Raw genomic sequence first — 22,110 nt, 5'->3', positions numbered from 1 at the left:
ACACTCTTTGTTTGGTTGGTGTGTAACAGGCCGTAACACAGTGCGTTATGGCCCATATTTTCAATACAAATGCCAGGGGGGGCGCTCATTCCCCCCCCCCTCTATGAAGCCCTGGTGTTGCAAGAGTATATGGAGGCCTAACACAGTGTCTAGTATGGTCGATCTAGCCAGTGCATACATCTAACATAATAATTATTGTACTTATAGCATACATTACCTGAGATGAGAATGGAGAGTTGAAGGTTATACTATAATTATATACACTTGCACTGTATCACAGCCACGCACGTGCCATGTGACATTGCTGCTCAGGTGTATTAAGGACTGGGACTTTCAATTATTGCTGAATCAGCTAATAAGCAGCGCCGCCTCTTTTCTGCTCGAATTTGCTCTATTATAACGCTGCACTACCGTTTCAATAGGGTAAAGTCGGGTGAGGAGGGAGGCTACGCCCACGCGATCACCATGGTTTCGGGCTACGTATGAAATTAGAACCTCCCACTTGCACGGAAGAAATCCTGTATACGATCTAGTCTCTGCGATCATGTCAAGACCACGTTTTTGTAAAGGAGCTAGCTAGCTAGCTAGCTATTCCAGCCTATCTGGATTAATTGTCAACTCTGTTACCCATTAGTCAACGAAGAAAGGTAGCAGAGAACGATCACTCATGAGGTAAGCTTAGAGTGTGTATAAATATTAAAATAATAAATAAATAATAACAATCGTGCTATTACTTTATTATTATAGTTGTTCAACTAACTTGTCTTGTGTCACAGGCTACTCTATCTGGATTTCCATCCTTCTAGCCGAGATGTCAACCAAGCAAAAATGCAGAGAAATATCATTTTAAGGTATTATATTAACGCTGTGTAAATCGCAATTATAATTATTTTTAGGTTGTTGTTGTTCTTAGCTAGCTAGCTGACTGTACTGAGATAGCTACTGGAGCATAATTATAGGGATTATCAGGCTTGTACTGCACCGGATGTTAACCAGATGTAGAAACGCCCTAAATATTAAACATCTTTTATAGCTAACTCGAACCCCTCCCTGCCCACGCCTACTAAATTAACATCCAGTACATGCATATGCCAGTTGATCCCTGTATAGCTGAGAAAAAAGCTATGTGTGGAAAACTCTTGGCAAAAAGTGAGTCCTTTTGTTTTGCAGAGGTGACCGTGTCCCTATAGTGCCAATAGATTACTCCTGAGGATGGCTACGAATGGTGGTGGTTGACGGGCACTGCTTCAGCCTTCAGGTAAGTGTGTGTGTGATTGTGTGTAATTTATGTGAGTTTTCAGGTTAGGTACGTAGTAAGACTTTGCTTTGATACATATAGATGTCATTCGCCTGTACATTTAAAGTTCACTTCCACAGTGTGTGCAGTTTCTGGTTATAATTATAGCTCCATTTAAACTTCATAATTATATCTGTGCCTATAATTATGCGTGTATTTATGTTTACTTTACATTGCAATTGATGTGCTTGTGTTGTGTAGAGCTTCCATTGCATAGCTACATATTATCAAGGGCGTATAAAAAGAGAGAGGGCATGCAACAGCTTGCAAGCAAAAACTAAAGGGGGGGGGGGGGGGGACGGTAGAAAAGTACAGTAATATCCTGTGTGCAGTATAACTGGTCTGTTGCGTTGTTTTTGCTCGCACGTAGGGTTGATAGTCAGTTGCATTCCCTCTCTCTTTTTATATGCCCTTGATATTATCTATACCTGGCTTGTTGTGTGTAGTTTCTGAATACTGTGGTGCTGATTGCATGATAATTAATTTTGTTGTAACGTGAAGACATGAATCTAAATCTAGATCGTGCTCCTATAACCAGGAATAGCTGATGTGAATACTACATGTGCACATGTAGTATTCACATTACCCTCTTCCTTATGGCTAGCTTGTGTTTTTCTGTGAGATGTACTGTGTTAGACATTATTCTTTCCCTGCACCCCAAGTCATAATGGCTTAGGCTAGCTTGTTGGCTTGTATACAGGGATATACATGTATGTGCCTGTAATAATAATTATTTATGTTTTTATGGCTGGATTTCAACTGTGTGATAAGTAAATTATAGTAATTATGACTTGTACGTAGTACAGAGGATTTCAAGTTGGTTGGCAGACTCAACCCATGACCACACACTTGTATGTTTCTTCAATTAGTGGTCATGGTTGACTGCACTTCCAACTTTTAACTTCTGCCAACCAGCCTGAAATCCTCTGTAAACATGTTGTAGGGTTTTTGGTTAATTGAGTAATCATAATTAATGATAACATTAACAGTAATAAGCATGCAAGAGTTATGTAATTTTGAAAGTGCTCCAAATAGAGTATATGTTCCTTGCATTATCAAGCTTTTTTCGTAGTTGTTTGTACTCTTCTTTAGTTTGATCAGGAAAAATATTGTACTTGTGGTAGTGGGTTGTTTCATAGTCTCTGATAGCTTGTATTGCCTGTTTAATGCTTGAGTTTACCATATCATGGAGTTGTTTGAGAAGCATTGCATACTCTTCTTTGTCAGTCTCAGAAGGCTGTTTTTTAAGTGCTTTGTTGCACTTTAATTTGTGACGTAGAAAGTCGAGCTCGACTAAGTTGTTATTGGGCCCAGTCACTCTCAGTATTGCCTTGGCAGCTTTTGTCTGTAAAGTAAGCGTCGGAGGGATTGGCTCAGGGTCACTATCCATATTACTTGTAATATGTAAATTCATGTCTATTAAGCTTCCCTCTACATCTTGTGGGTCTTCTTCGTGGTATGTATCTGTAGCCAGCGAAGGAGCAATAGGTGATGAGTTACTCCACTGTTGATTTGAATCAAACTCTTGAAGTGAAGCTTCGGTGTTCTGTTGTTTTGTTTCTTCATTTTGAGTGATAGTGTCATACTCTGATTCTGTTAGCTCTGGAAATGTTATTGAGCTGTTTGGGTTTGTGTCACTTGTTGTGAATAGTCTAGTGCCCGTGTAGTCGCCATTGTCGTCATAGACTCTTATCGAAGGTGTTGGCAAAACCACCTTGTTGTGCAAAATTTTCTCCCAAGCTTTGAGTGATTCGCACTCTACTTTAGGTTGTGTTGCACTTCGAAAATGCATTAGACTTGGCCCCTCTTGTCGATAATTCATGTCATCGTCTGAATCATGAAATAAGAAGGCTTCATTGCTTTCATGCCACCAGGTGCCTTTTCCAGGTTCGAGGAAGGTACTAATGCGTTTTAAGTGCGCTTGCCAACTGGTTAGGTGTTTAGTAACAAATTCTTTGTCAATACTGGTTCCCTTGTACAGTGGTAGCTTTGATGACACAGACCTGACTATTCCCTCTTGTTTAGTTGCTATAGGCTTGTGGTCATCCATTTTTTGTCTAGCCTGAATGCTGATGAGAATAGTCGGTAAAACGTTTTCTGTTTTTCTGTTTGTTGAGCGAAGGCTGACTCGTTTAGCTTGACTGAAAAGGCGCTCCTGGTTCTCTGCATTTACAGACAAAAGAGACATAGTCTGGTGTTGAATTGGAGCATGAATTGTTAGAGCATGTAGGTAGATACCGAACAGGTGGTGTAGGGTCTGAAACTTTGGAGAGGGTAGTAGTTCATTGCACAGTTCATGGTGAAGCCAGGTGCAGTTGTATAGTCGTAGTACAGTCTTTGGGCTACGTTTTGATTCTCTCATGTAAAGGATTTCTGAAATCCTTACAATTGTCTCAACCAATGCTAACACACGCTTATCCACTTTAGCTTTCAGCAGCTTAAGCAGTAATTTAATGGCTGCTGAGCGAAGTACGGCTCCACTGACGCTTTGCTTGGGTATCGTAGTTTGTAGAATTTGTTCACACTCTTTTTTCAGTGGTTCCTGTAAGAGGGGTGGTATTTCTGGGAGGAGGTTGTGAAGGTGTCCTTTTATATCGTGAAGAGGCTCGCAATCAAGAACTTCGTAGTCTTCAAGGTTGATGTTTGATAGTGATTGCATTGGGTCAAGTGTTAAGAGGGTGGGTACCCTTTGTGCACCTCGTAAGGTGGATGACAGTTTTTCTTGAAGTTCAGGTTTCAGATTCTCTGTGGTTCCCTTAAAACCCCTGGTTTGAAGCTCTTCTCTTAGCTCATTCACCTTGAGAGAGTCCATAGGTTTTAATAAGCCAGGTGTCCTCCCATATTTTCCAGCCGTGACCAGTGTTTGTAGGTATGCTAAGGGTCGCCAAGGTTGTGCAAGAGCATGAGGAAGATTTTGCATCATATGATCCTTACAACCACACCCCCCACATTTATATGTACCGCCAATCTGAGTTCCTCTTTCAAATTGTTGAGCTGGCTTGTCACCACAAAAGAAACGTAGCTTGTCTTTGATTTCCAAGCCTTTGCTGGTTTTAATGGGTGAGGCCAACTCATGTAGGCACTCTATGCGATCACCAATTAAAGCTAGTTGGTGAACAGGGGATGAGCTGCTAGGTGCTATCATGTATATCTCGGGTTCTTCAATTAATGCTTGGATATTGTCAACCTTTTTTCCTGTCTTTGCTTTGTACTCTGCTTCTGTAAAGAATACTGCTAAATCATAGACTACCCATACCGCAAATAGAATGTAGCCAGTCTGTAGAATTGTTGAATGGTCGTGCCAAATAGCAAGTGTTCTGGTCTGTTGAATAGACTTTAGTTCAGTTTGGAGCTTGTCGAGAGGTGTATCCGGGTGCTGTGTGTGATGAACTGTATCCATAAAGGTCAGTATCTGTTCTTTTGTCATCTTATTAACATCAGAGGTTGTCACTCGCATATAAGTCTCTTGTTTCTTTAGTAGGCTTTTTCTAAGTTCTGTTAGAGGGATTTTGCGTCCATTAAATTCAACCTTTTTTATTTCGATGTTTCCTTCAGTGTTAACTATGGACTTCGAAAGTACGTACGGAGTGCATGGTACTCCTATAGATAGTTCGCCAGAATCAATGAGATGTTTTTTTTCATCTTTGATGATCTCTTGGGTTGGGAGGCATGGCATTGAAATTTCTCTCCCTTGTAGCTTAGCTTTGCTACGCCTTGTTCGTGGTGTGGTTTCACTGGAATGCTCTAGCCTTGATGTGTCTATACCATGTCTTTGTGCAATTTCTTTAAGTACTTGACCTCCATTTGGCTGCGTTATTCCCAACTTTCTAGCCATGCCCGACCAGTTAATTTTCTCACTTGATGGAAAATTGTTTAAAGTTTCAATGACTTTGTTCATATCCAAAGTTAAATTATCCTCGTTTGGGGAATGTGTTTTTTGCCGTTTGGGTGCCGGTGGTGTCTCAAATGAGTATGATAGTCTCTTCCTTTTATAGCTAGAAATTGATTCTGCTTCTGCAAGTAGGGTCATTGTGGCATTCTTAGCAAACTGTTTATTAACCTGGGTTACGAAGGTTCGTTTTCTTGTTCGATCTTCCTTTTTTTTCACTAATTTAGGAACCTTGCGTGTTAAATTTGCTTCTGGCATCATCGTAGGCAGAGCTGGTGTTATTTTTCGACCAAATCGTTTTTTCCAGGTTGTGTCGAGCTCTTGTAGTACCTGTCGTCCTATCTTCTTTTCCTGCCGTTTGGTCTGTGGTTGGTCAGATACATCTAGTACTAGAAGTGGTGGTGGTATGCAGTACACGGGCTTGGCAGGAAATGACCTCTGAAGGTTTTCATGCTTCGTGAAGCATGCTTTACAATTAGCTAGAGTGTGAGCGGCTTTCTCAGAATCGTCTAAAGCTTTCCAGTTGTCCATTGAGAACTTGTTCGTATACTTTACACGATTAATTGCTGGATTCCAACTTCTGGAAAATAGCTTGTGCACTTTTTCACACATTTTATCAAAATAAGACCGGTTTTTGTCTTCCGGTGTATTGAGGAGTGTACTGTGGAGTTGGTAGGTAGGTATGTCAAAAAGTTTCTTGAAGTCGGTTTTTTGTTTATCTTTGTGTACCACTCCCTTGTGGTTAGCCTTGCTAGTTAACGTCAGTGTTCGTATTGCTGTGCGAGCGTAACCACAATTAAATGCTAGTGGAAGAGGTTGTTTAGGAATAGGTTGTTTAGCCATTGCAGTTGCAAGTGCCTGTTAATAATTAAACATTATCGTGATTTTGTGATTGTATTGTATGCACAAAATAATTATAATATTTTCACCCATGCATGCACACAGTTTGGACAGGATGTCACTTACTGAAGATGCAGAGAGGAGATGAGAGGACAGTCAGATCAAGAACTCGTCGATATCAATACTAAAGAATAATTAATTAATTATTAAGTAGCTGTTTCAATTTAGTGTACAATTGTATTCGTGTAATTATGTATTCAGTAATTATTATGTATTAATTAATAACTTACTGCTATCAATTGTTGAGAGTGAGTTTATTGAAGCTTCAGTGCCTGCACAATAATTATTCAGCTGCTCTTTAAGAATAATACCGCTTCAGTGTGAGCTCACGTGAGACTGATTTGTATGTAGCTTCTTTTTTGCTGAAGTCAGCACTAACAAGTTCTTTAGCTGTTTGCCTCTGAACGGTCATCTTAAGGCTGGCTTTAGAGTGCAGATTTGTGTCAAGAATGCTATCATAACATTAGTCTATCACATAATCCTAGGAGAAATCGGAGTGTTCTACCCAAAGTGAGTTAACTGCCTGAGACTGTCTTTGTGAAAGCTTTATATTCCATGTTTTGTAAATTATCTCTGCTTAGCTTCAATTTATCATTCTCTCCCAGTAGGTACTCTTACTACCTTTAACTCTCGTTATGATTAAGTACTTAGAAGTTTTGAGAACTGGTGTTTTCTACACCGTTTAAAGTGATTTGTACTGTTCTACTACTGCATTTTGTTGTGCTGCTAATTAATAATTAATTATGTGGGCGTGGTTTATGTAGTAGCATTATGTTCTACTAATGTATAAGTTTCAAAATAATCATCAATTTTAATACAATCAACAATATTTGTCAGTCATCATGGCTAACTAAAACGAGCAAAATTATGTGTAAATACTGCCAGTCCCAGTCCTTAATACACCTGAGTGGGCAGTCATTTTAAAAGTTGGTGGAATTGCGTAGATATAAGAAAAGTGGAGCCTTATGGAGGTACTATACAACTGGTGCAACAACAAAACATGATGACTTAAGTAGTGAACTGTAGGTATTGTTCTGTATATTTCTTTTGTGCAATAGGAACAATAGGTTTCATGGCTTCTGAAGCTGTCTCCTGCCATGAGGTTGAGCAGCAGTATTGATCGGAAGTGCCCGGAAATCAATAATTGAACTTCAATTATTCATGGCGTTTGAGCGTCATCTGCTCAAGTTGCAATACTTCGTAGCGTTCCCTCGAACATATCTCCGGATAGAAAATAGCTAGGAGGTCGATCTTGGTATCATTTTGAAGCTTAGAGAACGCTTTATCCGATTCAACAATAAAATAAACTCGGGTATACCTGCGTTTAGGGTTGTTTTCCTAGGCCCTGTCACATAATATTATAATATTATATATAGTTTCTTTCTGTATTAATTTTAACAAATACTTGTCTCCTGTGAAACTGTGGCTTAATAATAATATGCTCTCTATCGCGTTGTCAAGAAGACTTGCTGGCTAGCTGTGGCCCTCTATGGTGTTGTCGACACACTAGTTTGAAGCCAGAAGAAGCTTTCATTTGTAAAAACCAAATCACGACCATCAAACAATCATAAAAGTAGTTTCAGACTAGTGTGCAAACCTTCTCGACAACACCATAGCATGCAGTGGCGGATCCAGGGGGAGATCCCAGGGTGCCACGGATCCCCCCTTTCAGTATAGCTATTGTGGCTTTACTATAGCTACCAGCTAGCTATTTTATCAGTTTTATGGCTATTGTAATAAATTTTGATTCAATGATTGTACTAGCCTCGACTCCAGCCCCTTGAATAGTGCGCCTAGTATTTACTGTTGGCGCGTGGGTGGACAATTAATTTATTATTTACCGTATTTATATCATGGAACGTTAAAACAGTTATTGTGGATAAAGAACAGAAAAAAGAAAAAGAAGAGGCTACCTCTCTGCATATACTGTAGACAGAGACAGCTAAGTAAAACATCAGCTCTGTAGATTTATTCATTAACTTGAGGCTTGGATCGGATACACACTCAGGCGACAAGTTAATCTCATAAGAAATTAGTTAAACCTGTGGGTAAAAAATAAATGTGGATAAGTACAGTGGCTGTGACGTAACATAATGTGAGGACTACTTATTGATTTACACAATAGATTTACCATTGAAAGCACTATCCATTAATACACACTCAAGCAACAAGTCCCTCGGATCGGATACACACAAGTCCCTCGGATTGTAAACACATTCAGGCCACACAGTTCTCAGATCAGATACTACGTACTTACTCTGTGACCAATTTTCGGCAAATGTCACAACAATACTTCCTTCCAGAGAGAATGGCACTGAACGTCGAACAGACACACCAACACTTTGAAGATGGCTTCACTCAGAGAAACAAGAGGAGAAATCACCATCACAACACTTCTTTCAGAGAGAGGTGCACTGGTCCTGTCAAGCTTCACATCAATCAAGAAAGGGAGTGTCTGGAAAGCAGATGGACTTGCTCTGGGACTTGCCATAGCCGGTCGGTACGGTACCCACATAAACACCAGCGTACAGACACTTCATCGCCTCCAGCTGCTTGTCTTTCAAGACTAGACCTGGTATTCCAACACAGGATAACGCGTACACAAGAGCAGAAGAGAAGGTAGCAGCCATTACACAACTTGGACTAGATTTCTTTTTTTCAATGACATCATTATAAATGAAACGGATATCAATGTTTTACAACTAATGTGGAATAAGAATACTGGTAAATATACTGCAATTTACGATTACCAAGATTCTTGGTAATTCTGGCGCATGCGTAAACAGTGTATACCAGGCCGCCTTTCTCAGCGGCTTGGAATCGAGGCTATGATTGTACCTGCATGTTGTTTTGATGCACCAACTGCCAAAGGAGTGTTCAGGTTAGCCTAGGTTAGCTAGTTGACTGTTCGTACTTCCATAATTATATAGAAGTCCCTGGCATACTATAATTATAGCACTGATCATGGTGGATCATTTTCCGCTTTTACATTTAGATCTACTACTGTCCTCCACGAGGCATCAGCACCCGCGGTGTTTTCATTGGTTATGGTTTCTAAGACAATGTGCTGTACATTCCTGACTATAGCCTCGAGATCAGGCCAATTAAAATACGACTTGGTATCTATTGCATGGGTGATAGTGCACATGCACAAACTGAGTTCCCTAGAATCTGAGGATTTGTTCTACGTTAGGAAACCTTTGTAAAATTAATTATACCGTGAAGTATATAATAATAGTTCGTTTACTAAGTTCAAATATTAATTTTTGTCTATGCCCTAGCTCTATTCCGTTGTCGAGAAGGCTTGCACACGATTCTGAAGCCAGAAGAGGCTACCTCTACAATGGTCGTATGGTCGTAGTTAAGTTGGAAGCACAAATTCAAAGATTTTCCATGGTCTGTACAGAAACCAAGTTCAAACATCCGAACGTACGACCATTATAGAGGTATATATAGAAGAGAGCCTTCTGGTTTCAGACTATAATGTGCAAATAAATAACTAAGCCTTCTCAATAGTACAATTTTCGTGGACTTAATTTTCATGTATAGGATTGCTAACCCACAAAATCCGCGAAAATTAAGCCCCTCGAAAATGTTGCGCTATACGGTAGTACATGGGCGTGGACGGGCCACACCTATATAATTATGATTAATTACACATGCAATAATTATAGATACCATGGCCATGCAGGCCGTATTTTAATCAGCCTGGATTCGAGGCTAATTCCTGACATACTCACTATATAGGAGCTGTGACCAGGGATGGACTAACTCCACTGGGACTGGCAGTCAGAGGGGGGCACCTGCACATCATAAAGTTCCTCATCATGAAATGCAATGTGGCTGTCAATGGTAATTAGTTAGTATTGTAATAATATTATTTTGTGCATAATTATGCTGTATATACCGGGTTGTCAAATACTAACAATTAAGTAGGTTGTACATTTCTCGGTATTATTGAACACCTTGCTAACCTACTGGTATGTACAGTATGCCTCGATTCCCAGGAGCACATTACAGAAGGAGCGTCTTACCTCGGGAATCGCATCTCGTGGAAGTTTGCAAAGCATGACCTTATAATTATGCAAAACCACTAAGTGGGTCTGCGGGCGAGTGCTAATTGAGCTGACAGTGCACTTTTACCAAGCATATATAGGTCAATAAAAGCTACAGCTAGCTATAGGCCTGGTAGTAAACTCTCTCTTCTAAGAACCCCAGTAAGACTCCCTACTGCAAAAACAAAACGCCTAGTATGTGTTAGTCTAAGTCTAGCAAACTTTCTCTGTACATGGATATGCTCCTATTTTAGTACCTCACCGATGACAGTCTCTTCCATGATGTATACCAACATCCATCAAAGATCTAGCTATTCATTTTAGCTCTTTCTGGCTCAACCTATAGCTCTCCTGCTGCTGCACTACATACAAAATTCGTTTATAATGATATTCACAGGATGACCGCGGTCTGCAATTTATGTACACTGTACTAGCCTCGATCCCAGGCCGATCCGTCTCCAATTGAACGCTAGGTCGCCTCCTCGGCCTAGTATCAAGAGGAATGCTACATAATTATGTAAAATCTTCAGTTCATCACAGTTGGCTAATAATACAGTGATATAATGACACTAGAAATTAATACTGTTATCTGTAGAGTGTACTACACAGCTGCATCCATAATAAATGCAGATGTTTAGAAGCGAAGATCTCAAACAAGAGCTTCCAGAAAGACTTAATAAATACTGCGTTGGATATGCCTGCTAAGCCTTCAGGTGGCATAACAAAGATTGTGTGTTCACAGTGCATCAAGAAACAGTAGAATCCTGACGTCACTGGTCAGGATAGCAACCACAAGTGTTGAAAGAGCCATTCCACGTCAGTAGTTTTAGTGCAGGTAGTTTTATAAGATCGGACCCCTTGGGAAGAATACGAGTGGCACTGGGGCATCCTCTTTCAATGAGTTCGCACCCATCAGCTAGGAAGAGTACAACGGGGGTTGGAGGGGAAGGTTCCATTTTGCTCCTGTATACAAATTAGTATGAACTTAAATTCATCACAGTGATGGTCCACACAAAACTAGCCTCGATCCCAGGCCGCTTCCTTAAAGGCCGGTGAAGGAGGCTAACACAACACCAGTGCCAGTGCCGTAATGTCATATCTTGATCCAGATAACAAGGATTGGGCTATAGGTGCAGGCTATAGTGTACAATTTCCAATGATAAAAGGGTATTATTGATTTATATCGCTCACCTTGACAATTAATACATCCCAGGCCCAGCCACTTTTGGACACCCCTGAGCATATTATACAAGAGATCGATGGCCGGAGTCTGAGGATAAACTCTACCAAGCGTATCTGGCAATCAATTAAGCGCTTGTATTAAATTGTGTAGTCAATCAAAGGTAGCCAACTGATAGCAGAAACTTGAGAACCTAGGTCTGTTCTTTCACAAGAGTGATGCTCCTTCTTCCTTTGCACAAGACAGCTCACACTCTAGCTAAGCCTATATTTCTGACAAACTAAACTTGCAAAGAATACCATATTATCCTTGTAGTACAACCTCAGTGAGATTCTAGGGAAGCTAGACAGTGACAATATCGATGCTTATGGCCCTGTATATGCGCTACCTGTTACAAGTCATTTCAATGTATAGTTCATGATAATTATTATAATTTATTTTTGAATTTTTAGAAAATTGTTTTTATTTATTTTCTTGTTTTAATTAAAACGGGGAAAGGGTTAAAGGCTCAATACGACGATCAGAGGAGGTTGGACACGAATCATCATGACGCCTTCAGTCATGTGATAATTATAAACCTTTATAGAATTCCTTTGAGGTCAAAGGTGAGAATTTAAAAGCTTATCAGTGCAAGTAAGAGCTAGAGAACGCTAAAGAGAAACAGATCAATGGTGCTCTGACCTCCTCTGCTCATATAGATCATAATCCAGTTAAAAAAATTGGAAAAGTGTAAAAAAAATCTAAATACTAGTCTAGATCTATCTTGGAATCTTTTCAGCAGTGTAGGGAAGGTGAGAGGGGCGGTGGGAATGCTCCTAGACCATTTCTGGCTACTTGCAGTGTCTCTGTACAACCTACAAAACAGTGGAGCATTGAGGTGCCTAATGGTGCCTAATCGGCCATTTTAATTGAGCGCACGTGATAAAACCTGACGGTGGATGACGCGCGTCCAACCTTCTCTGTACAACGATAGCCTAATGATTTAGCAATAATTATGTAATTATTATGTTATGTTGCATGTACAGTCAGGATTATACTCTGATCTTCAGCTAGCTACCCATGCACTGAGCAGCCTCATATAATAATTTTACGTAATTTTCGTCTTTTCGGATGAACTATAAGTAAACTAGATGCATGTACACTGTATTATCATAAAACCAAAATAATGTGCATTCCGTTTGAGTCAATTTTATGCTTCATCGGACGAGGTTCCATCCAACCCAGTTAGCCTTGTGCTTACTACCCCCTTTCCAAACACACATGCACGTACTTGATACAGGCCTGGCGGATGAGTTATTCTCCTTGACAATACCTTGGTAGATACTCATGTCAACATGCATGTGCAGAAAAGCAACTGCTAATAATAAATCTCCGAAAGTGTCATTACAAAATGGGCAAAAATTACCCCTCCCCTCAATTTTGTTGTATTGGCCAAGGAGGCTATAATATAATACGTGTTATAAAAAGGCAATATACTTGTTGGTTACGTTAGCTGATTATCATTGCTTGATTATGTGCATTCGTATCCAGCTAGGGACTCAGGGTGCTGAAACACCCCCTATAAGCTTGAGAGCTATTAGTAATCAAGTTTGTCCAATAATAATTATTAGCTTGATCTTGATAAGGCCTCGTATTCAATTTGTGTATTATCATAGTAATAATTATAACAAGAGTGTACGGAAACCCATGTGGTGGTTAGAGAGGATGGACGTTCTGATGATCAAAATTCTATTACACATGTAAAGTGTATATACATGCATCTATAGGCATTGAGTGTTTGTCGGCAATTCTTAGATATAATTATGAGCAGAAGAAAAGTCTCGAGTAACAAGCGATTTGACTAGATTTTGGTTCCGAGGTGGGCGGTATGAAATCATAACCGCGGCTATTCGGTTAATTGGGACTGTACAGGTTAACCTCGAATCTAATAACTAATTTGTGACTTTGTCTCAAATTGTTATGCTCTTTATTTAAACTTTCATACTTCAAATCACACCCGAAACGTCATATCCGGCCGTAATAAACGTACATTAAAAACCTAGCTTGAGGCAGCCAGAACTACAGTATATATATACGGAGGAGGCATGGCTGCACTTCAGGTCTGATCAAGCTAGCAATTTATGACGACTGGTATATTGAAGTGATTGTACTTAATTCAGAGACCCTGATGTGAGACCCTGATGTAGAATCATACATGCAGTATAGGCTTGTTAATTTGTATAATTATGAGGTTATCAATTAAGCCGTAAGCCCTTGCTCTTGTGACCATATCCAGTAGACTGTGATCCATTTTGCGCTGAACATTCTATCATGCATGCATATTTATTAGCGTAGTATATTCACAGTGCAATTGTTGTTCTCACCTCAGATTCTGCACTAGTAGTTCGTATCCTAGAGCTGACACTGAAAGATAAAGGTGATGTAACCACCAAAGTTAACGGTGAGATTCATTATTAGGTGTACACTGAGTGGCGGTCATTTAATGACTAGCAACAGATGCTCCTTTTGTTATAGTATTAATCCACCCTTCACAAGGGTCTAGTGCTTCATATAATAACCACTTTTTATCGTTTTTTCCAGAGAACAATCGACTTCTCTTTGCTTGCAAGTTTGGGTACACTGCAATTGTCCGTTATCTGATCAATCAGTGCAATGTGGATGTCAATGGTGAGGGAATATCTTTGTACGCTGATTGCTAATGGCATGCATCACTTTACCTTTCTACCTACCCATTAATTGTGTATGTCTCAAATGATATCTTATATACCTTATGCAATGTTAGGCCCCCATAACTCATTGTGTATGCCTTGAGTAGCCTCTACACAGGCTCTCCTTTTTCTTTTCTTTATCACAATAAGATAAAATACTGTATTAATTGTTCAATGAGATATTAATTGGAGGAATAAAGAAAGAAATAGACGTATAGAGTTAGGAAAAAGGAGAGCCTGTATCGGGAAGTCGCATGAGGGTAGAACGGTGGTAGAAGGGTGAAAATGAGCATGGGCATGCTGAGCTAGAGATGTTGGACTGTCCACGCAGAGATCTATGACTAATAAAACTTTGCCTGCAGCAAGCTGGACATGGACTTGGAACTGGAAGTTTGCAAGCACTATAGCTTAGGCTTAGCTAGATGATCTACTAGTCTAGATTGTGTGTTCAGATTCTATCACCTTTTCTTGTGTCTTTCTACATGGTATATATATATAGTCTATATAGTATAGATCAAGAATAGCCTAGTCATCATTATCATATAGCAGGTAGCTACATGGCCACGCTGGTTCTCTGATCTGACTTGCAGCACAGCTTGAGCTTGGTGGTTGTCTCAGTATACAGTCTTATCATAGATATAAGAGGAGAGGGATGGGAAACACTACGTAAATAGCATTGACGATCCGCGTTTCGGTCAATGTTTTCTTCTTTATTTCCTCCAACCCATGCTTTTAGCTAGTACTAGGCTATAAACTAGCTACTGAGCTCCATGTATTAGATGGCTAGTGGAACAGTCACAACAAGGTAGCAGAAATAGTTAGTGAGACCCTCCTAGCAGTAAAAAGCAGCTTGGACAGGCAAATTCTTGAGAGGAGCTCTGTCTGTACCGTTGAGTATTCCAGTACAGTCACAGACATGATAGAGAATTATGGAAATGTAGCAAAGTTCTGTCGTAAATTACTGTGCCGATACGATGAACCAACTATCAATGAATACAAAGAGACATTTACCTATATTCAATCATCGATGTAACTTTCTAAATGGGTACACAAAAAGTCTACTTTTAAAAACCAGCTGACTAAGACAAAAATGAACATTACTTACCAACCTAAAGCCAAGTGGCTTTGATTTTACTTGCATACAATGCCCAGCTACTTAAGAAAGAGGGAATCATTAATATTTTGGGCTATAGTCACAGCCTCTCCTTGTAGAAGGTACACAAAGCCACTAGATAGAGCCGAAACGATAATACAACACTCAAAAAACTGCCTTTGAAAGTTTTCAAGCTCTTGGTGAGATACACAACGCTTCTATATGATGCACACTGCAGTAGGTGTGGATGCTCAGCACAGTACTAAGAGTCCCAGTGGGGAGCTGTGAATGATAGTAATAACATTTCCCGCTGGGTTGGCAGGGTGTCTTGAGCCGAAACGCGGATCAACCTTTGGCATTACACAGAAGTGATTGTGCGCACGTGCTCCGTTTCCCATCCCTCTCCTTCTTATATCTATGGTCTTATTTAACTCTGAATGCGTGGGAGAATACCTTACGTCACGACATTGTGGGCTACATATCGCCCACGTTCATAAAAATCCTTGTGATTCACGCGATTTCCCAAACCAGGCCTTACTTTTCTTAACTGTACGCCCATTTCTTTCTTTGCTGCCTCACTATGTCTTTAATGGATCTGGATGAACAGTTAACAGCAAAAAAAGTAAGGCCTGGGAACGAGGCTATGTATTGAGTATAATATTATTATAATATACACACCACTTATACTGTGGGTATATAGTTGGGTAGATGCAGTATGGGACATGTAGAGGTGTTCAGGCAATAGTTGTTAGTGACGTTCATTAGTTATGGTTTCTGAGACAATGTGTTGTGCATTCCTGACACTGTCCTGACTCACCACTATAGGAGCTGTGACCAGTGATGGACTAACTCCACTGGGAGTGGCAATCAGAGAGGGGAAGCTGGACACTATCAAGTACCTCATCACCGAGTGCAATGTGGATATCAATAGTAAGTTAGTATACTTATTTGCATGCATGCACAGTAATGACATAATCACTTGACCTTTCTATATCCCAATTAAAACCCATTGCGTGTACGTCTCAAATGATACTTTACAGTAGCAGCCAATATAAAATACCCGTTTCGTTTACGTAGTATATATATACACTGGACGAAAAGTTAAATTTCCTGCTACAGTGCAGGCCTGAAATCCTGCACTTTCTCGAAGAACATCACATTTCCTGACCCGTCCTGTAGCAGTATAGGGCACAATTTCCTGTAGACTTCCGTACACCTATCCTGCAAAACTTCAGGATCGGTGCAGGAAATTGCGCCCTGTCCTGTACATCTCAGGAAATTTAGCTTTTTGCCCAGTGATACGTCCGTAGTACGTATTATAGATACGCGTTTTTTCTTATTCATGCAACCATTGTCATAGCTATACCCATGCAGCTCTGCACGCAGCTAGCTATATATACGGTGGCCCTGAGCGTTACTATTAGTTCACCTTAGCTACTTGATACTTCGCCTACCTTAGCTACTGGGTAGTTCGCCTACCTTAGCTACTGGGTAGTTCTACTTGATAGTTCGCCTACCTTAGCTACTTAATAGTTCACCTACCTTCGCTGCTTGATAGTTCACCTACCTTAGCTACTTCGCAGTTGACCTTTAAACTGCATGTTAATTCTATTTAATGCTGCTGTAGCCGTACTGTACATAGCGACTAGAGATCAATAATGAGAGCTATACATATGCACGTATACAGGTACTGAGGATTATCTAACAGCAATGCAAGACTAGAGTACCACACCATGCAGAACCATTGTATAGTACAGAATTCTTGTGCTGCGATGGGATTAGGAGATACAAACGTGAACAACTTGAACTGCATGTATTGTATTAGTCTGGGGCCAGACTTTTTCTCAGAGGGGAGGGGGAAGAGAAGAAAAAGGTCTCTTAATCCTATAGCTCTATATTGCCCCAAGCTAGACTAGCTAGTATATTGTGAATAACATGTATAACTTCCAAATGAATCGAGTGTGATACTCTCATCTTGCATTGCTGTTACCCATAGGGTAGCACTAACCGGCTGCAGATAATCCTCAGTACCTGTATATATACATGGAGCTCTCATTTATATTGAGTCGCATGGCATTAACATACAGTTCAAAGGTCAACTTCGAAGTAGCTAAGGTAGGCGAACTATCAAGTAGAAGGTTGTTGAACTACAAACCTAGTTGAACTATCAAGTAGCTAAGGTGAACTAATATAATAGTAACGCTCAGGGCCACCGTATATATAGCTATTGTGAAGTAGTTAGCTAGCTGTATAGCTATTAGCTATAGCTATAGCTACACTGCAAAAACACTTTTGTTAATTTAACAAACAAAAGTTTGTCCCGGTGATGAATCTCACATGACAGAATAATATTTGTTAGAATGACAAAGGTAAAACAACCTACAATGTTTTGTCATTCAAGCAAAGAAATTATGTCAAAACAACAAAGTATTATGTCATCTGAATTTCACCAATTTATTGTACTTCTATGTCAAAATAGCAAAGTGAATGCTGAATTAACACTGCTATGAAGTGAATTTCTTTGTTAAATTAACACTATACCTTTGTCATTTAATTAGTTGTTTTCTCGCGCACGTACGCACATGCAGAAGGTCAAACGGTATTAGAACAATGAGTTTATGATAGAATAAGATCACTGGATCACATGACATGCAGCACAATACATTTCTTCTGTCAGTAAATTGTTTTTAGTGTTCATCACTTAGCGTTTCTTGAAATTCCAGTAGTGAACTGCAGGCGTTTCGTTTGGTTTCATGAACGCTACATCCCTCAGATCATTTTCGTCACAATAAGCCCCTACAGAACAAAAGATTGAAGTCACTATAGTTACCAACACATATGTAGTGCAAAATGTAAATAGTATAAGCTATCACCCCCATGGACGAAGTTGACCAGTGTAACTGACACGTGAGGACACATATACACACAAACTCGTAAATCAGTATGCTATAGCTATCACCCCATGGACGAAGTTGACCAGTCGAAACCAGTGTAACTGACACGTGAGGACACATACACACAAACTCGTAAATCAGTATGCTAGCTATCACCCCATGGACGAAGTTGACCAGTCGAAACCAGTGTAACTGACACGTGAGGACACATACACACAAAATCGTAAATCAGTATGCTAGCTATGACCCCATGGACGAAGTTGACCAGTCGAAACCAGTGTAACTGACGCATGAGGACACATACACACAAACTGGTAAATTACAATGCTAGCTATCACCCCATGGACGAAGTTGACCAGTCGAAACCAGTGTAACTGACACGTGAGGACACATACACACAAACTGGTAAATTACAATGCTAGCTATCACTCCATGGACGAAGTTGACCAGTCGAAACCAGTGTAACTGACACGTGAGGACACATACACACAAACTGGTAAATTACAATGCTAGCTATCACCCCATGGACGAAGTTGACCAGTCGAAACCAGTGTAACTGACGCATGAGGACACATACATGTACACACAAACTGGTAAATTACAATGCTAGCTATCACCCCATGGACGAAGTTGACCAGTCGAAACCAGTGTAACTGACGCATGAGGACACATACACACAAACTGGTAAATTACAATGCTAGCTATCACCCCATGGACGAAGTTGACCAGTCGAAACCAGTGTAACTGACACATGAGGACACATACACACAAACTGGTAAATTACAATGCTAGCTATCACCCCATGGACGAAGTTGACCAGTCGAAACCAGTGTAACTGACACATGAGGACACATACACACAAACTCGTAAATCAGTATGCTAGCTATCACCCCATGGACGAAGTTGACCAGTCGAAACCAGTGTAACTGACACATGAAGACACAAACTCGTAAATCAGTATGCTACAGATGAAGGTCGAAACCAGGGACAGTTGCCCTCTAGCTAGCTATATAGTTTTATGGAATCTGACATAACTTGCAAGTCGTTTCTTTGAAGTCGATGAAGGTGGTTAAGTACACTGCAAAAACACTTTTGTTAATTTAACAAACAAAAGTTTGTCCCGGTGATGAATCTCACATGACAGAATAATATTTGTTAGAATGACAAAGGTAAAACAACCTACAATGTTTTGTCATTCAAGCAAAGAAATTATGTCAAAACAACAAAGTATTATGTCATCTGAATTTCACCAATTTATTGTACTTCTATGTCAAAATAGCAAAGTGAATGCTGAATTAACACTGCTATGAAGTGAATTTCTTTGTTAAATTAACACTATACCTTTGTCATTTAATTAGTTGTTTTCTCGCGCACGTACGCACATGCAGAAGGTCAAACGGTATTAGAACAATGAGTTTATGATAGAATAAGATCACTGGATCACATGACATGCAGCACAATACATTTCTTCTGTCAGTAAATTGTTTTTAGTGTTCATCACTTAGCGTTTCTTGAAATTCCAGTAGTGAACTGCAGGCGTTTCGTTTGGTTTCATGAACGCTACATCCCTCAGATCATTTTCGTCACAATAAGCCCCTACAGAACAAAAGATTGAAGTCACTATAGTTATCAACACATATGTAGTGCAAAATGTAAATAGTATAAGCTATCACCCCCATGGACGAAGTTGACCAGTGTAACTGACACGTGAGGACACATATACACACAAACTCGTAAATCAGTATGCTATAGCTATCACCCCATGGACGAAGTTGACCAGTCGAAACCAGTGTAACTGACACATGAGGACACATACACACAAACTCGTAAATCAGTATGCTAGCTATCACCCCATGGACGAAGTTGACCAGTCGAAACCAGTGTAACTGACACGTGAGGACACATACACACAAAATCGTAAATCAGTATGCTAGCTATGACCCCATGGACGAAGTTGACCAGTCGAAACCAGTGTAACTGACGCATGAGGACACATACACACAAACTGGTAAATTACAATGCTAGCTATCACCCCATGGACGAAGTTGACCAGTCGAAACCAGTGTAACTGACACGTGAGGACACATACACACAAACTGGTAAATTACAATGCTAGCTATCACTCCATGGACGAAGTTGACCAGTCGAAACCAGTGTAACTGACACGTGAGGACACATACACACAAACTGGTAAATTACAATGCTAGCTATCACCCCATGGACGAAGTTGACCAGTCGAAACCAGTGTAACTGACACGTGAGGACACATACACACAAACTGGTAAATTACAATGCTAGCTATCACTCCATGGACGAAGTTGACCAGTCGAAACCAGTGTAACTGACACGTGAGGACACATACACACAAACTGGTAAATTACAATGCTAGCTATCACCCCATGGACGAAGTTGACCAGTCGAAACCAGTGTAACTGACGCATGAGGACACATACACACAAACTGGTAAATTACAATGCTAGCTATCACCCCATGGACGAAGTTGACCAGTCGAAACCAGTGTAACTGACGCATGAGGACACATACACACAAACTGGTAAATTACAATGCTAGCTATCACCCCATGGACGAAGTTGACCAGTCGAAACCAGTGTAACTGACGCATGAGGACACATACATGTACACACAAACTGGTAAATTACAATGCTAGCTATCACCCCATGGACGAAGTTGACCAGTCGAAACCAGTGTAACTGACGCATGAGGACACATACACACAAACTGGTAAATTACAATGCTAGCTATCACCCCATGGACGAAGTTGACCAGTCGAAACCAGTGTAACTGACACATGAGGACACATACACACAAACTGGTAAATTACAATGCTAGCTATCACCCCATGGACGAAGTTGACCAGTCGAAACCAGTGTAACTGACACATGAGGACACATACACACAAACTCGTAAATCAGTATGCTAGCTATCACCCCATGGACGAAGTTGACCAGTCGAAACCAGTGTAACTGACACATGAAGACACAAACTCGTAAATCAGTATGCTACAGATGAAGGTCGAAACCAGGGACAGTTGCCCTCTAGCTAGCTATATAGTTTTATGGAATCTGACATAACTTGCAAGTCGTTTCTTTGAAGTCGATGAAGGTGGTTAAGTATAGACTCCTAGCTGGTACACATTGTGGGGCCGAGGTACGGTAAAATCTGCAGCTGGAAGAAACACGTAAACACATTTATTTAGCAATGAGCAACATAACTTAAATCCTTTTTCTTTGAAGCTGGTACATGGTGGAGTTATACGCCGATACGGTATAGCAGTGATTTGTAAACTGTGAATTCAGAGAGTTTTGAGATCATGTACATGCCATGCACCAACAGCATGCAATGGAACTTAACTTTTTTCTTTGAGATGGTGGTACTATCTACTCTTTAAGAAAATCTGAAAGAGAGTATTGGGCAATAAGTTGAGTTTAGCAATGAGCACTGACTAACTTGCGATTGTCTTTTCTTTCAAGCTGCAGATGCAGGTGACTCTTGACTCCTAGATCCTAGCTGGTGTACATGGAACATGGTAGCCCAGGGCCAGGGGTACAGGCATGCAGTCAGTGATGGTATAAAGCTGCATGAGCAGCTGCAGTCTGGTGCAGCTGCAAGCACCATGTGCTAAGTATGTTTGAGGCCTCGCCCTCCTGAACGCCCCCTCATGCCACACCTATAGTTCCAGCTTATAATTATAGTCTCGAGGCCAAACTCTCCTTAATCAGAATCTGGCCTCGAGACTAGCTAGAGTTAGAGACTAGAGAGAAGGTAGCCTCGATCCCAGGCCGCTCTTCAGGCCAGAAGGAGGCTAGAGAGAAGGCTGCCTGCACTGCACTGCACTGAAGGACTCTGGAGGCTCCTGACTTCTTCACTGCCACTGTAACTTACCATGCCCAGTCACAAGTCTCCAATTGCTACATACACAATTGAACATGAGCATGCAAAGATATAAGACTGAGATGTTTCAGTGTAGACAATTTATTACGAGCTAGGGTAATCGAGTATAGGTTGAGTAGGTTGAAATCAGCGATGCAAACTTGCACGTATCTTTTAGTAGAGTTCTAGCTGTAACTTTATAA

General features: G+C 40.4%; 1 protein-coding gene and 1 long non-coding RNA gene across 4 annotated transcripts in view; one reads left to right on the top strand and one right to left on the bottom strand.

The window, feature by feature from the left end:
* The first annotated feature begins 9,040 nt into the window (after positions 1-9,040).
* Positions 9,041-22,110, top strand: part of LOC135338456 (uncharacterized) — a 55,175-nt gene continuing 42,105 nt past the window's right edge. The window contains exons 1-4 of one of the 2 annotated variants that reach the window (XM_064534593.1): positions 9,041-9,938; positions 13,690-13,761; positions 13,902-13,988; positions 15,948-16,052. In XM_064534593.1, coding sequence (XP_064390663.1) covers positions 9,914-9,938; positions 13,690-13,761; positions 13,902-13,988; positions 15,948-16,052 — 289 coding nt within the window. In that variant the 5' untranslated portion in view covers positions 9,041-9,913. The remainder of the gene's footprint in view (positions 9,939-13,689; positions 13,762-13,901; positions 13,989-15,947; positions 16,053-22,110) is intronic. The other variant, XM_064534592.1, reaches the window with a different exon arrangement.
* On the bottom strand, positions 17,725-22,109 carry LOC135338609 (uncharacterized). 2 transcript variants are annotated; one of them, XR_010395644.1, is made up of 3 exons: positions 21,485-22,109; positions 21,389-21,431; positions 17,725-21,321 (listed from the first exon to the last, which is right to left on the bottom strand). It is a non-coding gene; the product is annotated as an uncharacterized LOC135338609 (long non-coding RNA). The 2 variants fall into 2 exon arrangements; XR_010395643.1 differs by having other exon boundaries at positions 21,389-22,109.

Source organism: Halichondria panicea, chromosome 7 (assembly GCF_963675165.1).
Source record: "Halichondria panicea chromosome 7, odHalPani1.1, whole genome shotgun sequence".
NCBI classification, from domain to species: Eukaryota; Metazoa; Porifera; class Demospongiae; order Suberitida; family Halichondriidae; genus Halichondria; species Halichondria panicea.
Note: the sequence above shows the minus strand (reverse complement) of the source record. Positions and strands in the feature narration are given on the sequence as shown.